General features: G+C 39.2%; 1 protein-coding gene across 47 annotated transcripts in view; it reads right to left on the bottom strand.

The window, feature by feature from the left end:
• Positions 1-13,271, bottom strand: part of LOC18436670 (RING/U-box superfamily protein) — a 93,881-nt gene extending 80,610 nt beyond the window's left edge. For 27 of the 47 annotated variants that reach the window (XM_088852169.1, XM_088852154.1, XM_088852172.1 and 24 more), the window contains exon 1: positions 13,107-13,271. Coding sequence is in view for 16 of the 47 variants with exons in the window: in XM_088852146.1 (XP_088708272.1) it covers positions 13,107-13,167 (61 nt within the window). In the remaining 31 variants the exon portion in view is untranslated. Of the gene's footprint in view, positions 1-13,086 lie in introns of all 47 variants that reach the window. The other 20 variants (XR_016044668.1, XR_016044669.1, XM_088852170.1 and 17 more) reach the window with 1 other exon arrangement.
• Positions 13,272-13,742: the final 471 nt, after the last annotated feature.

Raw genomic sequence — 13,742 nt, 5'->3', positions numbered from 1 at the left:
GAGGCATGCCACCCTTTTGGCTCAAAGAGAGAGAGAGATGGAGGTTTCAAGTGTAGAAAATGAGTCCCCCATTGCCAATTTATATAACACAAGGGTTTCTAGAGTTAGAGTTTTACCATCATTTTGAGACTTAATCTTGATATTTGATCTTGGAAACTTGTAGGGTGAAGAGATATCATCTATTCATTCCTTAGATCAGCCATCATGATTAAAAGAATGAGGCGGAAGCATTATCCCTCACTTTCCATAACTCCATTCCCATCAAATATTGCGTAGAGATAGTATTAAATCTATTTTAATTATTTTCTTACACTAAGCAGAAGCAGAATATGAGAATATAAGCTAAGCAGCATATGAGAATATAAGCTACTATAAAACTGTCATAAAACTTACATTTCCCAAATACAGAGGCTCGACGAGAATATGCAACAACAAGACTTTAACTGCTAATCTTAACTGCTTGAACTCCAAGAGGAATCACACATATACTTAAGCACTCATCAATCTCTCACACATTTACAGACTCAAAAAAAGGGAAGCTGGATGGTTGGATACACCACCAGATATATCAACTAAGAGAGAGAGAGAGGAAAGAGAAGGATGCAAACGAATCGGAGGTAAACAACTCAGCTCTTCAAGGCCCCAACTCCTGATGCCAAATGGGAGAGGGTTTCTTCTTCTTATAGCCAGAGGAGTTAGGCGGATTTGAAATCTCTTTGAAATCCGCACCGACAATCTTTTTCAAGATGCTTATCTGTTTTAGTCAGCTTTTTGTAGTGGCTACAATAAAAAGTAGATTCTGTCGGCAATGGCTAAAGTAGAAAATCGGTTATGTTGATGAAGGGACACGTGTCCTAGATATGGGTGGAGTCATCCAAGTCTCTCTGTGAATTTTCTTTACTTTGAAGAAAATTCAATCCCTGCACAGTCATCACCGTTCATTGGACTGTAGTCTTCTTCACTCTGAGTAGAGATGGACATTTTTTCATTGTCTTCTATAGCACTCCAGAGCTTCCTTTTAAGCTCATCTTTAGATAGTTTAGGGTTTTGTTGCTGTAATATCACAACATATTCTGCTATTTCCATTTTGTTTTCCCTTTGAGATGAAACTGAAGGTATAAGTTTCATTTTTATTTTGTTTGAACTAATGGATTCATTTTTATAACTGTTTCACCGTTTGATGTATATTTGTCTCCTTAATTTGGGAATATAATCCCACCTATCCATAGGATCTTCTGAGAATTGATAATCCCATTTTAAAATCCACGGGACCTAATATAAGGTCATAAAAAATATATGATAGTCTCTTTTAAGACTTTGACTATTGTAATCAGAGAATTTTCTCTGTGAAATTTGTAGATTGTAGGTAGAATTTGGCTTGATGATCCCCATATAGAGAACCAATTTTTAAACCAATTGGGAAACTCGTTTGGCTCAGTTAATTTAAACTGAATATACCAGCTATGTGAATTTTTTGTATTCTAGTATGCAAAAACTTCATCCCAAGCTTTTATATATTCGAAGTAGTGATAGGATGTAATTTTAAATCCTTTCGTATTGGTGATCCTTGGTTTTAAAGGATCTAGTCCCCATTCTTGGTAAGAAATAACCTTTTTGATTTAGAATTTGGAATATGTTATTTCTGTATCATTGTTTCGGTAATGGCGTACTATAAATACCGAACCTCTTTCCATAAGGATATTTTCATACCATTCCCTACATCTTTCATTCATATTGGGATGCATATGTTGCCTTAAATATATGGCAGCTATTTCCGTCGGGTTTTTCGACTGGTGGTCATTTTCTATAATCAGCAAAGGAATATATGTTGTTTCCAAATATGTGGTTTTAGTACTAGGAGTTTGAGTACTTATTGGTGTTTGAAGGGGAGATATATCAATATCTTGTATTTGCCTTCTTATTAAAGCGTTTGATGTTGATGGTAATGCCAGGGTTTTCCCCGGGATAGGGATTATTTTTATCGATTGCTTTTGTTGATTCCTTCTGCCCTCCCTGCAAAAATTCTCGTGTTAAAAAGACAGGTAAATAATTAGTATTACCATTAATATGTTCTATAGCAAATTTGAAAGCAGAGAGAATACCTTGCCATCTAGCGAAGATTTGTTTTGAAATGAGATTTTTTTCCATATTTCTAAAGAATATCCCTGGCTGCTTTACAGTCAGTTTGTATAAGGAATGATTGGTTGAGCAGATCACTCTGGAATTTTGTGATAGCATGGACAATAGCAAGTATCTCCTTTTTCACCGTTGAATATTTTTGTTGGGCCGGGTTTCAGGTTTTAGAAGTAAACCGGACCAATTGCTCTTGATTATTGATTTTCTGTTTTAATACAACATCAAGTCCTCGTTTTGAGGCGTCTATTTCTACTATTTTAAACGCTGTAGGACTGGATAGGGCTAAACTTGGTAATTCTTTAGCTTTTATTTTATTCTTTTTGACCGCCTTAGTATGTTCATTAGTCCATCCTAGAGGATGCTTTTTCAATCTTTGAAATAAAAGTTTTACATCCAAGGCCAGATCTTTATAGAAATCAGAAATATAATTTGAACATCCAAGGAATCTTTGTAATTCAGTTTTTCCTTTTATTACATCTGAAAATTTAGATGCGAATTCTATTGCTCTATCAATGGGAATGATTCTTCCTTGAAAAATATTGTGTCCTAGAAATCTTATTTTTATTTGGCATAGATTTATCTTTTTTGCTGAAACTACTAAGTCAACATTCTTTATTGCTTTTATAAATGTACTAATGTTTCCAATGTTGATCAATAGATTCTGAGAAAACAAATACATCATCAATATAAACAATCATAAATTTAGTATATGGATTAAAAATTTCATTCATGATATTTTGAAATTTTGATGGTCCATTTTTCAATCCAAAAGGCGTGACATTCCTTTCAAATTGTCCAAATGGGACACTAAAAGCGATTTTGAATTTGTCCTTTTCAGCAATCTGGATTTGCCAGTAACCTGATTTGAGATCTAATTTTGAGAAGATACAGGCGTTAGCCAGTCTATCCAGAAGGTCTCTTTTATTTGGAGTATCTCAAATAATTGGGTTTTAAGACTATTATCTATTTCTAGAGAGTTAATTTTTCTTTTAACTCTACATTTATTTTTGTAAAGGCCTATTTTGCCACAATTATAACAAACAAGAATTTTTCTTTTTCCCTTACTTTTAAAAGATGGTTTGTCTTGTAAAAATTTCCTGGAAAATTTTTCTCTTTTCTTTGAAGACTGTTTAAATTTTTTCTTTCTGAAATTTTCATGCTTTTCTTTACGAAAGGGTTTTGAAGGGGGTAGGGTATTATAACCAAACTGTTCACAGAAATTTCCGAACTCCTTTCTCCCTGTTATTCTCTATTTTTCCAATTGTCTTCGAAGCTTTAGGTCTGTACATAATGGTAGACCTTCAGCACAGATTTCGGCTGATAGTTCTCCTAGGGTATACAAAGAATAAGGAATAATCCACCATGCTTATTTTTAAGCCTTGTTTTTACTTTTTCTGCAAAAAGGTGTGGTAGTCCAGCTATAAACTTTTCTTTCTAATGGTCTGATTTACTATCCTCTCTTGAGAGTAATCTTGAAAAAAATACATCTTTATACCATTTATAATGAGAGAGTGTAGGACATCTTAGATTTGATAAAAAATCTTCAGATCTTATGAAACACATGACTATGTATGCCACTGCCTGCAAGGCGAGTGGAAATCAAGACCACAAGATAGCCAAGGCCATAATATGTGGATTTACAGGATGATTAAGAGGTTGGTGGGATTTTCATCTGAATGAATAATCAAAAAATCAAATATTGAATGCCTCAAAACAATGGCTAGTCAAAAATGAAACTGGACAAGACAATATAATCCAAGAAGGAGATGCAGTCAACACACTAATATATACAATCACCCTCCATTTCATAGAAAGCACTAATAGTACCATTGTACTATTATATATATATATATATATATATATATATATATATATAAAGGGTTATGTTAGGGTGCACACACTATAAAGTATTTTATAATTGTGCTCAACAAATTTTGGATATTTATATATATATATAAAGGGTTATGTTAGGGTGCACACACTATAAAGCATTTTATAATTGTGTTCAACAAATTTTGGACACTTATATATCCTTGTTTTGTACATATAGCATTCTTTTAGCAAGGGTATTTTTGGACATTAGGAGGGATGTGAGGTCATCCACATGGGGTGTGACATCATCCACATGGACCACACTAGAGGCATTTAATGCTCCATGTGGGTGAAGTCACACCCCATGTAGATGATGTTACACCCCTCTTAATGACCAAAGATACCCCGACTAAAAAAAATGCTCCATGTACAAAATAAGGGTATATAACTGTCTAAATTTTGTTGAGCACAATTATAAAATACTCTATAGTGTGAGTACCCTAACATAACCCATATAATATATATATATGTGTGTGTGTGTGTGTGTGTGTATGCTTATATTCTGCCCACTAACACAAACCGTCAACCTTCCACCTCCTCCTTTCTCAAGGCAGGTGAAGGCAGCTCCTAGGCAAGGCCTAGGCCCTAAAGGGGGGAGCCTTATGTAACTGGCGTCATGGCTAGTTGGTACAGGAAGGAGCCTCAATTGCCTATATAGTAAGGCACCTAAATTTGAGCATTAGTCCTATGAAAGCATATATTAGGAGTTTGATGAGTAGGCACAATGGCATCAAACTTCATAAGAAGTTGAAAGAGAGGAGTCTTTGATACCCATTGAGGATCTAAAGAGCCACTTAAAGTCGTCTACTCTCAAACTGTCAAAAGAGAAGGATGTTGCTCCCTCAAGCTCTCATACTCAAGTACATCTACAAGCGGTATCAAGAAAACATAGGTGCCCAGTTAAAAGACTCGATGATTATTATGTCTATAATATGCATATGCATACATGATGCATATCAGAGATGAACCTGAGCTAAAGAGCTATGAAAAAGCAAGAGGCCAAAGCGGTAACATGCCATGCATGAGAGATAGGCACACTTTCTAAGAACCCAACATTAGGAAATTAGATGTAAAAGGATTTACAAAATGCAGTGTAAATCCAATCATGAATTGAGCATTGTATTTTCTTGAACTTATGGGGAAGTCTATGAAGAGACATGTAGCCCATTTGCAACGAATATAAGTATTTGTATGATTATGTCTTGGCTGTAGTGAAAGGTTGGGAGCTCCATAAAACAAAATTGAAAAACACATCCATGATTGGTAAGATTTACAAAGAGCACATATGCATCAAGCTGAAGCTTATTGAAAAACACACTCTTGGATGGAGAGATTGAAAAAGGTGTATACAGACTCTCAACATGTGTGCAAATTAAAGAAAGCTCTATATCGAGTGAAACAAGCACCTATAGCATAGTTTGACAAGGTAAGAGAGTTCTTTCACTCACAAGGATTTGTTCTCTTTACAACAGATTCACGTATTCATCAATCACTCTTCTAGAGGAACAGTTACTTGAGCAGTTTTAGTGTAAATGGTGGGAATGGAGGCTAGGTTATTATGTTGAGACACCTGCCCCACTAACCACAGATGTCCCAACCCTGCTCCCTAAGCAGTTTATGTTGTTGATCTAATCATTATGGGCAGCAACCCAATTGAAGCTGAAAAAAATTGAAGATTCTCTCTCTCAAGATTCAAAACAAAAGATTGGGAAGCACTTCAATAATTTCTATGAAGGATGTAGGGCATATTGATCTGCAAAAGAAGTTTGCATTGGATCAACTAGCAAAGTTCATGTTGATGGGTTCAAAACCGATTGCGACACCACTTGATGTGAACCACAAGGTATCAAAGAATGATGAGGACGGCATAGAAGATAATAGATGATATAGAGAGATGATAGGTAGTCTAATTTAACTAACCATAACCTGGTTAGCATATCCCTTTGGGATTGTAAGTGAATTCATAAAAGAGCCAACGAGACCAAACATGGATACAATGAAGTGAGTATTGCGGTATGTGAAGACAACTATCAATGAGGGCATGTTCTATGAGCATGGTTTTCCTAGCTAGCTAGCAGGTCAGTTGATGTCGAATGAGCAAGACAACCAACCATTCCTCACTCGTTATCTGGACCCTAAGCAGGACAGGGCCACCTAGCCAATGCCCCCGAGCAAGGCCTAGGCCAGGGGTGCTTCAGCCCTGTCCGAGCCAGGCCTGGGCCAGGGCGAACCCGAGGTGTTGCTTGTCCTAGGAAACCACAAATGGATGTAATGAGGTGAATATTGATATATGTACAGACAACAATCAATGAGGGAGTGTCCTATGAGCATGAGTTCCTATCAAGCTAGCACATCACTGTGATGCTGATTGGGTAGAAGATCCAACCACTTCTCACTCAATATCCGATACAGCTTCCGTTTGGGATCCAAAAGTGTATCATGGACCACCACGAAGCATCATACAGTAGTATTGTGGTGTATGGAAGCCAAATATAGAGCAACCAAGAGGGCCACACGCAAAAGTGTATGGTTGGCCCAGTTGCTTAAAGAGTTTGGAGAATCCATGGACTAAAGTGTCATACGTCATAGCGGCGGCAGCAGTTCAATCATGTTGGCATCAAATCTAGTCTTTCATGCACGTACGAAGCACATCAAGGTGCACTATCACTTTATTCATGAGAAGGTGTTGAGTAAGGAGGTTGGCTTAATATATATATATAAACACGCACGCAAACTCTCTAATAAACAAACAAGAGATTTATATCTTCACCAAAGCACTGAATCAAGAGAAGAAAATGAAATTCAAGCAACCCTTGGGCATAAAAGATGCTGAAATGACTGAGAAATGAAGGGGGTTGTTAAAAGAAAAGCATTGCTAAGTATGGTTCTCTTATTAAAATAGACTTTATCTTATTTAGTTTAGTAGGGTAAATATGTGAGTTAGATCGGATCAACAGGAGTCTAATGATAATATTTGGCCTCATTATCTAATTAAATGCTTCATTTAGGTAAATATTAGGTTTGGCATGGTAAGGAAAACCAGCCCATAGAATAAATCAAAAACTTACCTAATATTATCATTACCATTCTTATAGATTTCCTACCATCTAGAATCCCCAATCTAGATTAGGGTGGAATCACAATTCTTTAGCAGACACTCTACCTAAGGACGAAGTAGTTAAGCCCAGCCCTATTGTTCTACAACCAGAATATCCCCCATAAACATAATCATCTCCTTTTATTTCTATTCCTCTTTGTACAATGACACTTATTTGCACTCTCTACCCTCATCCTTGTACAAAAACGCTGAGTAACTAAACACAATTATCTACTATTACAATCCTTATGAGACAAACTTTGGAACTTTGTGAATACACCTTAACATTGTCAAAAGAAGAAAAACCTCCCTGAGAAGTGCCAAGGTATGAATAGATGGTGTATGTATTATTATTGTTCTCTTTCCCAAAACATAAGGCACATGTTGGAGAACTAGAGGCCCCTACTTTTGACCCACCACCATCCAACCATCTGTGCCCCTCTCATAGTTACCAGCAATCAAAATTCAAACATAAACTACTCAGTCTATAACAAATCAGTAATTCCAGTCCCACCAAAAGATCTGCATTTGTAACGTTCTAGCTTCCAAAGCTAAGACCTCCATTGATAATGCTCAAGAAGACGAGAATGAAAAAAAATGAATTCATGTTTATGACTGAAATGTAATAGCTTAACCCAGGTGGATTTTTTCATAACAAAATGATGAGATATAATCCTTAAGACAAGTACCACAACATGCGATACTTTCAAGAAAGGCGGGGTTGATTCTCCCTATACTTTGTTTCAGATAATAAGGTGACGTCACTAGTGTTTTTTTGAGAATGACGGTGACTTCACTATTATAATGAAGTGGAGGCTGATGAAACAAAAAGGAACAATTCATTGGAGCAAGAATGGTGATGAAACTCAGCTACGACATGACAAAGATCAAAGGCAAATCCCAGTCCAATAACATCCATCGAGCATTTGACTTTGACTGGGGGTCGACGGGGATGGAAACGATCGAGACTTGGAAAGAATGAAGGAATTATATCGGATTATGGGCTTTCAGCATGAGGGCCCTGAAGGACCTGCCCACTGCTTCTTTCTCACAGATGCTCAGAGTCGACTGAAGGTGAGTTTTAAAGGACAAAGGGAGCTTCTTAATCTCTTTTCCACAATCTCATACGAAGGTTCCTCTTCTGAAGGTCTCCCTAACACTATCTCCTCCCCCCCTCTGAGGCGGTGTGCTAGATTAGCCTCAATCTCAACTCCTTCTCCAACACCATGAAGCTTCTCACTTGGAACATTAGAGGCTTGGGACACTCCTCCAAAAGGGAGGCCGTCAAGGACTTGGCCTTGAAACACCGTCCCACTATTCTTGCTCTCACTGAAACTAGACTACCCGAGCTCTCTCTCCACCTCATCCGCCAGGTCTGGGGCAGGAGGCCATGCCAGTGGGTTGTCCTACTTGTGGATGGGGCCTCAAGGGGTATATGGGTGATCTGGGACCCCACAGACCACCTCCTCCTATCCTCCCATCTAGGGGAATTTTCTGTTATTGTTCTCCTGTCTCGTATCTCTGATGGCTCACAATGGAAATTCTCGGCCATTTATGGCCCCTGCTCTGCTTCCCTTCGTTCTCGCCTCTAGACAAAACTATATTTTGTGGCTTCCCTACCCCACTCAGTCTGGTGCTTGGGTGGAGATTTCAATATCACTCGATGGTCTCATGAGAGAAACTCCCGCTCTAACATCTCTCATGGTATGATGGATTTCTCTTATTTCATTTTAGAAATGATCTCCTAGACATCCCACTACAAGGAAACCACTTTACCTGGTCCAATCACTCCCCCCCAACCTACTCTTCTCATAACTCAATAGGTTTCTCCCAGCTCTGAATTGGGAGGAACACTTTTTGGGGGTCCCGTGCCATGGCCCGACCTAAACCCACTTCTGACCACTACCCCATTCTTCTTAACACCCAAGCTATTAGTAGAGGTCTGAAACCTTTCAGATTCGAACTAGCTTGGATTGAAGAAAAATCCCCACCTAACTTGATTCCCATCCGGTAGAACTCTTTTTTTGGCCAGGTTTCGGGAAGAGCAGGCTTTAAACTCCAAACAAAGATTCAACTCTTCAAAGCATCCCTAAAAACCTGGAGTCAGTCCATCCCTGGGAATTACTCACAAGTTAAGTCCTCTCTTCTAAATTCCATCCAAGACCTGGACTGTCTTGAGGAGTCCAGAAATCTGACAGCCACTGAATCAGACTTGAGAACCCAAACCAAACTTGACTATTTCTCTACCCTCAAAAAAGAAGAGCTTTACTGGTTCCAGAGATCTAGAGTCAATTGGCTCAAAGCAAGGGACCATAACACTTGTTTCTTCCACCGGATAGCAAATTGTCGTAGGAGAGAATATTATTTCGACTATCAAGTCAAATAATAGCTATCTGGTACAGCCTAGAGAAAGCAAATCGGCTAAATTTTTTTCAGGCCCTTTATGCTGCTCCGCAAGGTCCCAAACGTATAATGGCCGATCTTGACTTCCATACCTTGTCAGAAGAACAGACTCTATGGCTGAAGCGTCCTTTCCTTGAAGAGGAAATCCTTAAAGCCTTAGATGACTTAGCCAAAGATAAAGCTCCTGGCCCAGATGGGTTTGCCCCGTTCAAAATCTTTTGAGAAACCTTTTGCCCAGACTTCTTGAGTTTCTTCACGAATTTTTTCCACCGGGGAATACTCCATAAAGCCATTAACGCCACTTTTCTTGCCTTAGTCACCAAGGTTGAAAGGGCTGAGGAACTAAAGGACTTTCGCCCTATCAATTTGCTCAACTCCTCCTATAAAATTTGCTGACCTCAAGATTACAACAGGTCCTTCCCTCTATTATCTCGTCTTCAAAGTCGGCCTTCATTAAAGATATGCAAATTCTAGACGGTACTCTAGTTGCCCACTAGTGTATCCACTCAAGGCATTTGGCTAAAAAGCCTGGTCTCATCTTGTAGATCGACTGGGAGAAAGCGTACGACCACGTTGATTGGTTCATACTGGATGAGACAATGGCAAGAATGGGATTCCATGATCGCTGGAGAAACTGGATGAGAGGTTGTTACGCTCATCCGCATTTCTCAATACTCATAAGTGGAACCCCAAAAGGATTCTTCCCTTCCTCGAGGGGATTACGCCAAGGGGATCCTCTCTCCCCCCTTCCTTTTCGCAATCTGAGCAGAAGTCTTTAGCCAATCCTTGTCCCGAGTATACCTGGCAGGTCTCCTCACATGTTTTAAAACTTCTCACCGCGGCCCTATACCTGCAATACACAGATGACACTTTGGCATTCCTTGATGCCTCTCCTCAAGAAGTTCATAACTTGAGGCTCTATCTAAAATGCTTCCAAGTGGCCACAGGCTTCAAGGTCAATATGGAAAAATCAAAAATGATGGATGTAGATGTCACTAATGCCCAAATCAAAGAGCTTATTCTAAATTGGGATTGCAAAGTCGAGGTCCTTCCAATAACCTATCTGGATCTACCTCTGGGGTTGGGAATACCAAAAAAGAGACAATGGTCTCACGTGATAGACAAGGTTGATAGGCATTTGGCTGGGTGGAAAGAGAGATACCTTTCTCAAGCGGGCAGCAACCTTGTCCAATGCCCCTGTGTACCTTATGTCTCTTTCCAAATGTCAACTTCAATGGCAAGTCGACTTAACCAACTTCTGAGGAACTTTCTCTAGTCAGGACAGGCAGAGAAAACAAAATATCATTTAATGTCTTGAGATAAGGTCTGCTTACCCAAACATCAAGGGGGGCAGGGGATCAGGCTCCTAAGAAAACACAACTTGGCCCTTTTAGGAAAAGGGTGGTGGCGCCTTGCCACTCAAACGGATTCCCTCTAGGCTCAAGTACTACGGAATAAATACAAGATTCCTTAACGCACTTGGGTGCCAGAGAGGAGACCTTGGAGCAATGCATCAGGAGCATAGAAGTCGTTCACCTCCTCCCTTGCATTGTTCAAAAAATTCATCAGGCTTCATCCAAGAGAAGGAAGAAGAGTGTCTTTCTGGTCAGGCCTCTGGCTTGGACACATGCCACTAAGGAACCTCTTTCCATCCCTTTACGCCATCACGGCAAACAGAGATTCTACTATAGAGGACGAAAAGGTGCCGGAGGGAGGGCGAAGAGTGTGGAACCCATCATTCAGAAGAAACTTCTCCGAGGAGGAAACAAACCACTTTCTCTCCCTGTCGGCAACTTTGCACCTTTCTTTCATCCCTACTACACAAGGGAGGGACCAGCTGGTATGGGCTCTTCCCCCTACAGCGGTCTTCTCAGTGCCCTCTTTTTACAAGAAACTCATCCAACCTCCCACATTCCCCCTAAACCCTCCTTCGGCTCTTTCTAAAGTTTGGCATACTATAGCACCCCCTAAAGTGCAAACCTTCAACTGGATAGCGGGTTCTCAGAAGGCACTTATTGTCGATCACCTCCAAAAGAAAGGGATTCCCAACCCCAACAGATGCATCATGTGTTTGTGTGAGGTGGAATCCAATCCCCACCTATTCATCGAATGTAATCTTGCCCACGACTTTTAGAGTCTATTGCTACAGCTGTTTGGTATCCACTGGACAACACCAATGACGGTCAAGGACCTATTAGCTTCGCATTTCAATGGCTGAAGGCTGGAAGAACCCTATGGAAGGCTGTAGTGGCAGCAACCATTGGGTGATCCAGACATAAAAAAATGCCAGAATTTTCCAAGGACAGGTTAGCCAAGTCCCTCCACTCTTTCATAAGGTTACATCCTTAGTAACCTTCTGGGCTTCTAACCAACACCTCTTCAAGGGTATCTCTGCGAATTCTTTCCTAAGTCAATGGGATAATATACTATTCCACCGACACGGAAGGCAAAAAGATCAAGGGAACCCCGGCCATGCAAGAGTTGGTGGTGTCTTTAGATATCACCAATGCAATATCCTTTTTACCTACTCTGGATATCTTGGCTTCCAAGATTCCCAGTATGTCGAATCATTGGGCCTTCTCAGGGGCCTAAAAAGTTTCGATCAATATTGGGGGCAAAATCTAATAGTGGAGGTAACCGGGAGATCTACACCTCCATGGTATCTTCCTTCGATTTTTTATGAGATTGCATACATCTACAGGGATATGGCCGTCTTATAGATGCATACCTCGAGGACGTCAAACAAGTTCGCCGACCTCGTCGCGAAGGACAGGGCTAGGGCCCATGACGAAGAGCAAACCCAGTCCATCCTTTTTTTTGCTCTAGACCACAGAGGATACACTTAGAAGAACAACTTATTGTATACGGGCAACCATTCATTGTAAACCCATTGTAAACCCATTGTAAACGGGCAACCTTATCAGCCCATTTTTTGTACAGGGTCTGTTGACCTATTTTTTACCGAGAGTCCCGTCTAGGGGGTACCCTCGGATTAACTCAAAACTGTACTCCATCTCTTTATAGCAATACAAAAGTTAACGTTTATCAAAAAAAAAATACTCATTCGCAAGAGATCTCATTTAATGACCCCATAACTTCAGTCTAGCATATTTTAAGAGTGTAGAAACTACTACTTGCCCATGAAAGCATCAACCACTCCAGATATGGCTCAAAAGTTGTTGATGCCACTCCATTGTGTATATATTTAAATTTAAACCATTAAACACATGGAGCAGAAAGCATGTTAAAATATTGTGCATAACCGAATAAGATAATCATTATGCAGAACCAAGCAAGAAGATCATTCATTCAGCCCCATAAAGCATCAATATAGGAATTCTCTAAATGAACCCAACAGAACCAAACAGGCGAAACCAATAAATAAATGTAACAAAAGAACAGAACAAATTGCAAGCACATAAAGCACAATGAAGAAACACAATTTAGAAAATAAAAGCAAAAACCTAAAACCCATATCAGAAAGAAGGTTAAAATCCACCATCCCTCTGAGTATATGAGAATTATAATAGAATAAAAAAACCAAGAGAGCTAAAAGGAAAGAAGCAATCAATCTGTACCAAAAAGAAGAGAAAGGTACCAAGTCTTGCCCAGATATCTGAATCCTCTGCTCTGTTTCCTGAGCATTCACCGATATCCATTTTTTCTGTAAAAACGCAATAAATTACTCCGCAAAATTGACTGAGCCAAAAATGGATGGGTAAATTTATTGGAGAGATAACAAAGAGAAATTCAAATCTTTCCCAAGAAGCTTTGGGGCCCTTCCAGAACAGTTAAATTTATAAAAGAGAGAGAGAGAGAGAGAGAGAGAGAGAGAGTGAGTGCGTGTGTATGTCTAAGGATTTAAGCAGATGGGCGGTGCGTTGCAAATTAAAGGCGTGAGTGCGTATTTGCAACATAAACCGTTCTTAGGGGAAAAAACCAGGGAAAATTACGCGAGCTCCTTATCATTAATTTTTAACATATACATCATTAACTTTTTACATATAGATCCTCCCAATTCTTCGTTGTTCACAATATTTTTTTTGGATTTGTTCATAACTTGAAAGCACGGATTTGCGAATGGAAGATCGGTGATCTGGATCGGAAGATCAGCTGGATCCAGCCTTCAAAAATTTCAAAAAATTAATAAAAGATTTTAAAATTTTATATATTTTATTTATTTTATCAAAAATATATAAATATGGAGAATTTATTTCATGTATGAGTTTTTGTT

This window comes from Amborella trichopoda, chromosome 11 (assembly GCF_054954075.1).
Source record: "Amborella trichopoda isolate Santa Cruz 75 chromosome 11, AtrichopodaSantaCruz75HAP2 v2.0, whole genome shotgun sequence".
NCBI lineage: Eukaryota > Viridiplantae > Streptophyta > Magnoliopsida > Amborellales > Amborellaceae > Amborella > Amborella trichopoda.
Note: the sequence above shows the minus strand (reverse complement) of the source record. Positions and strands in the feature narration are given on the sequence as shown.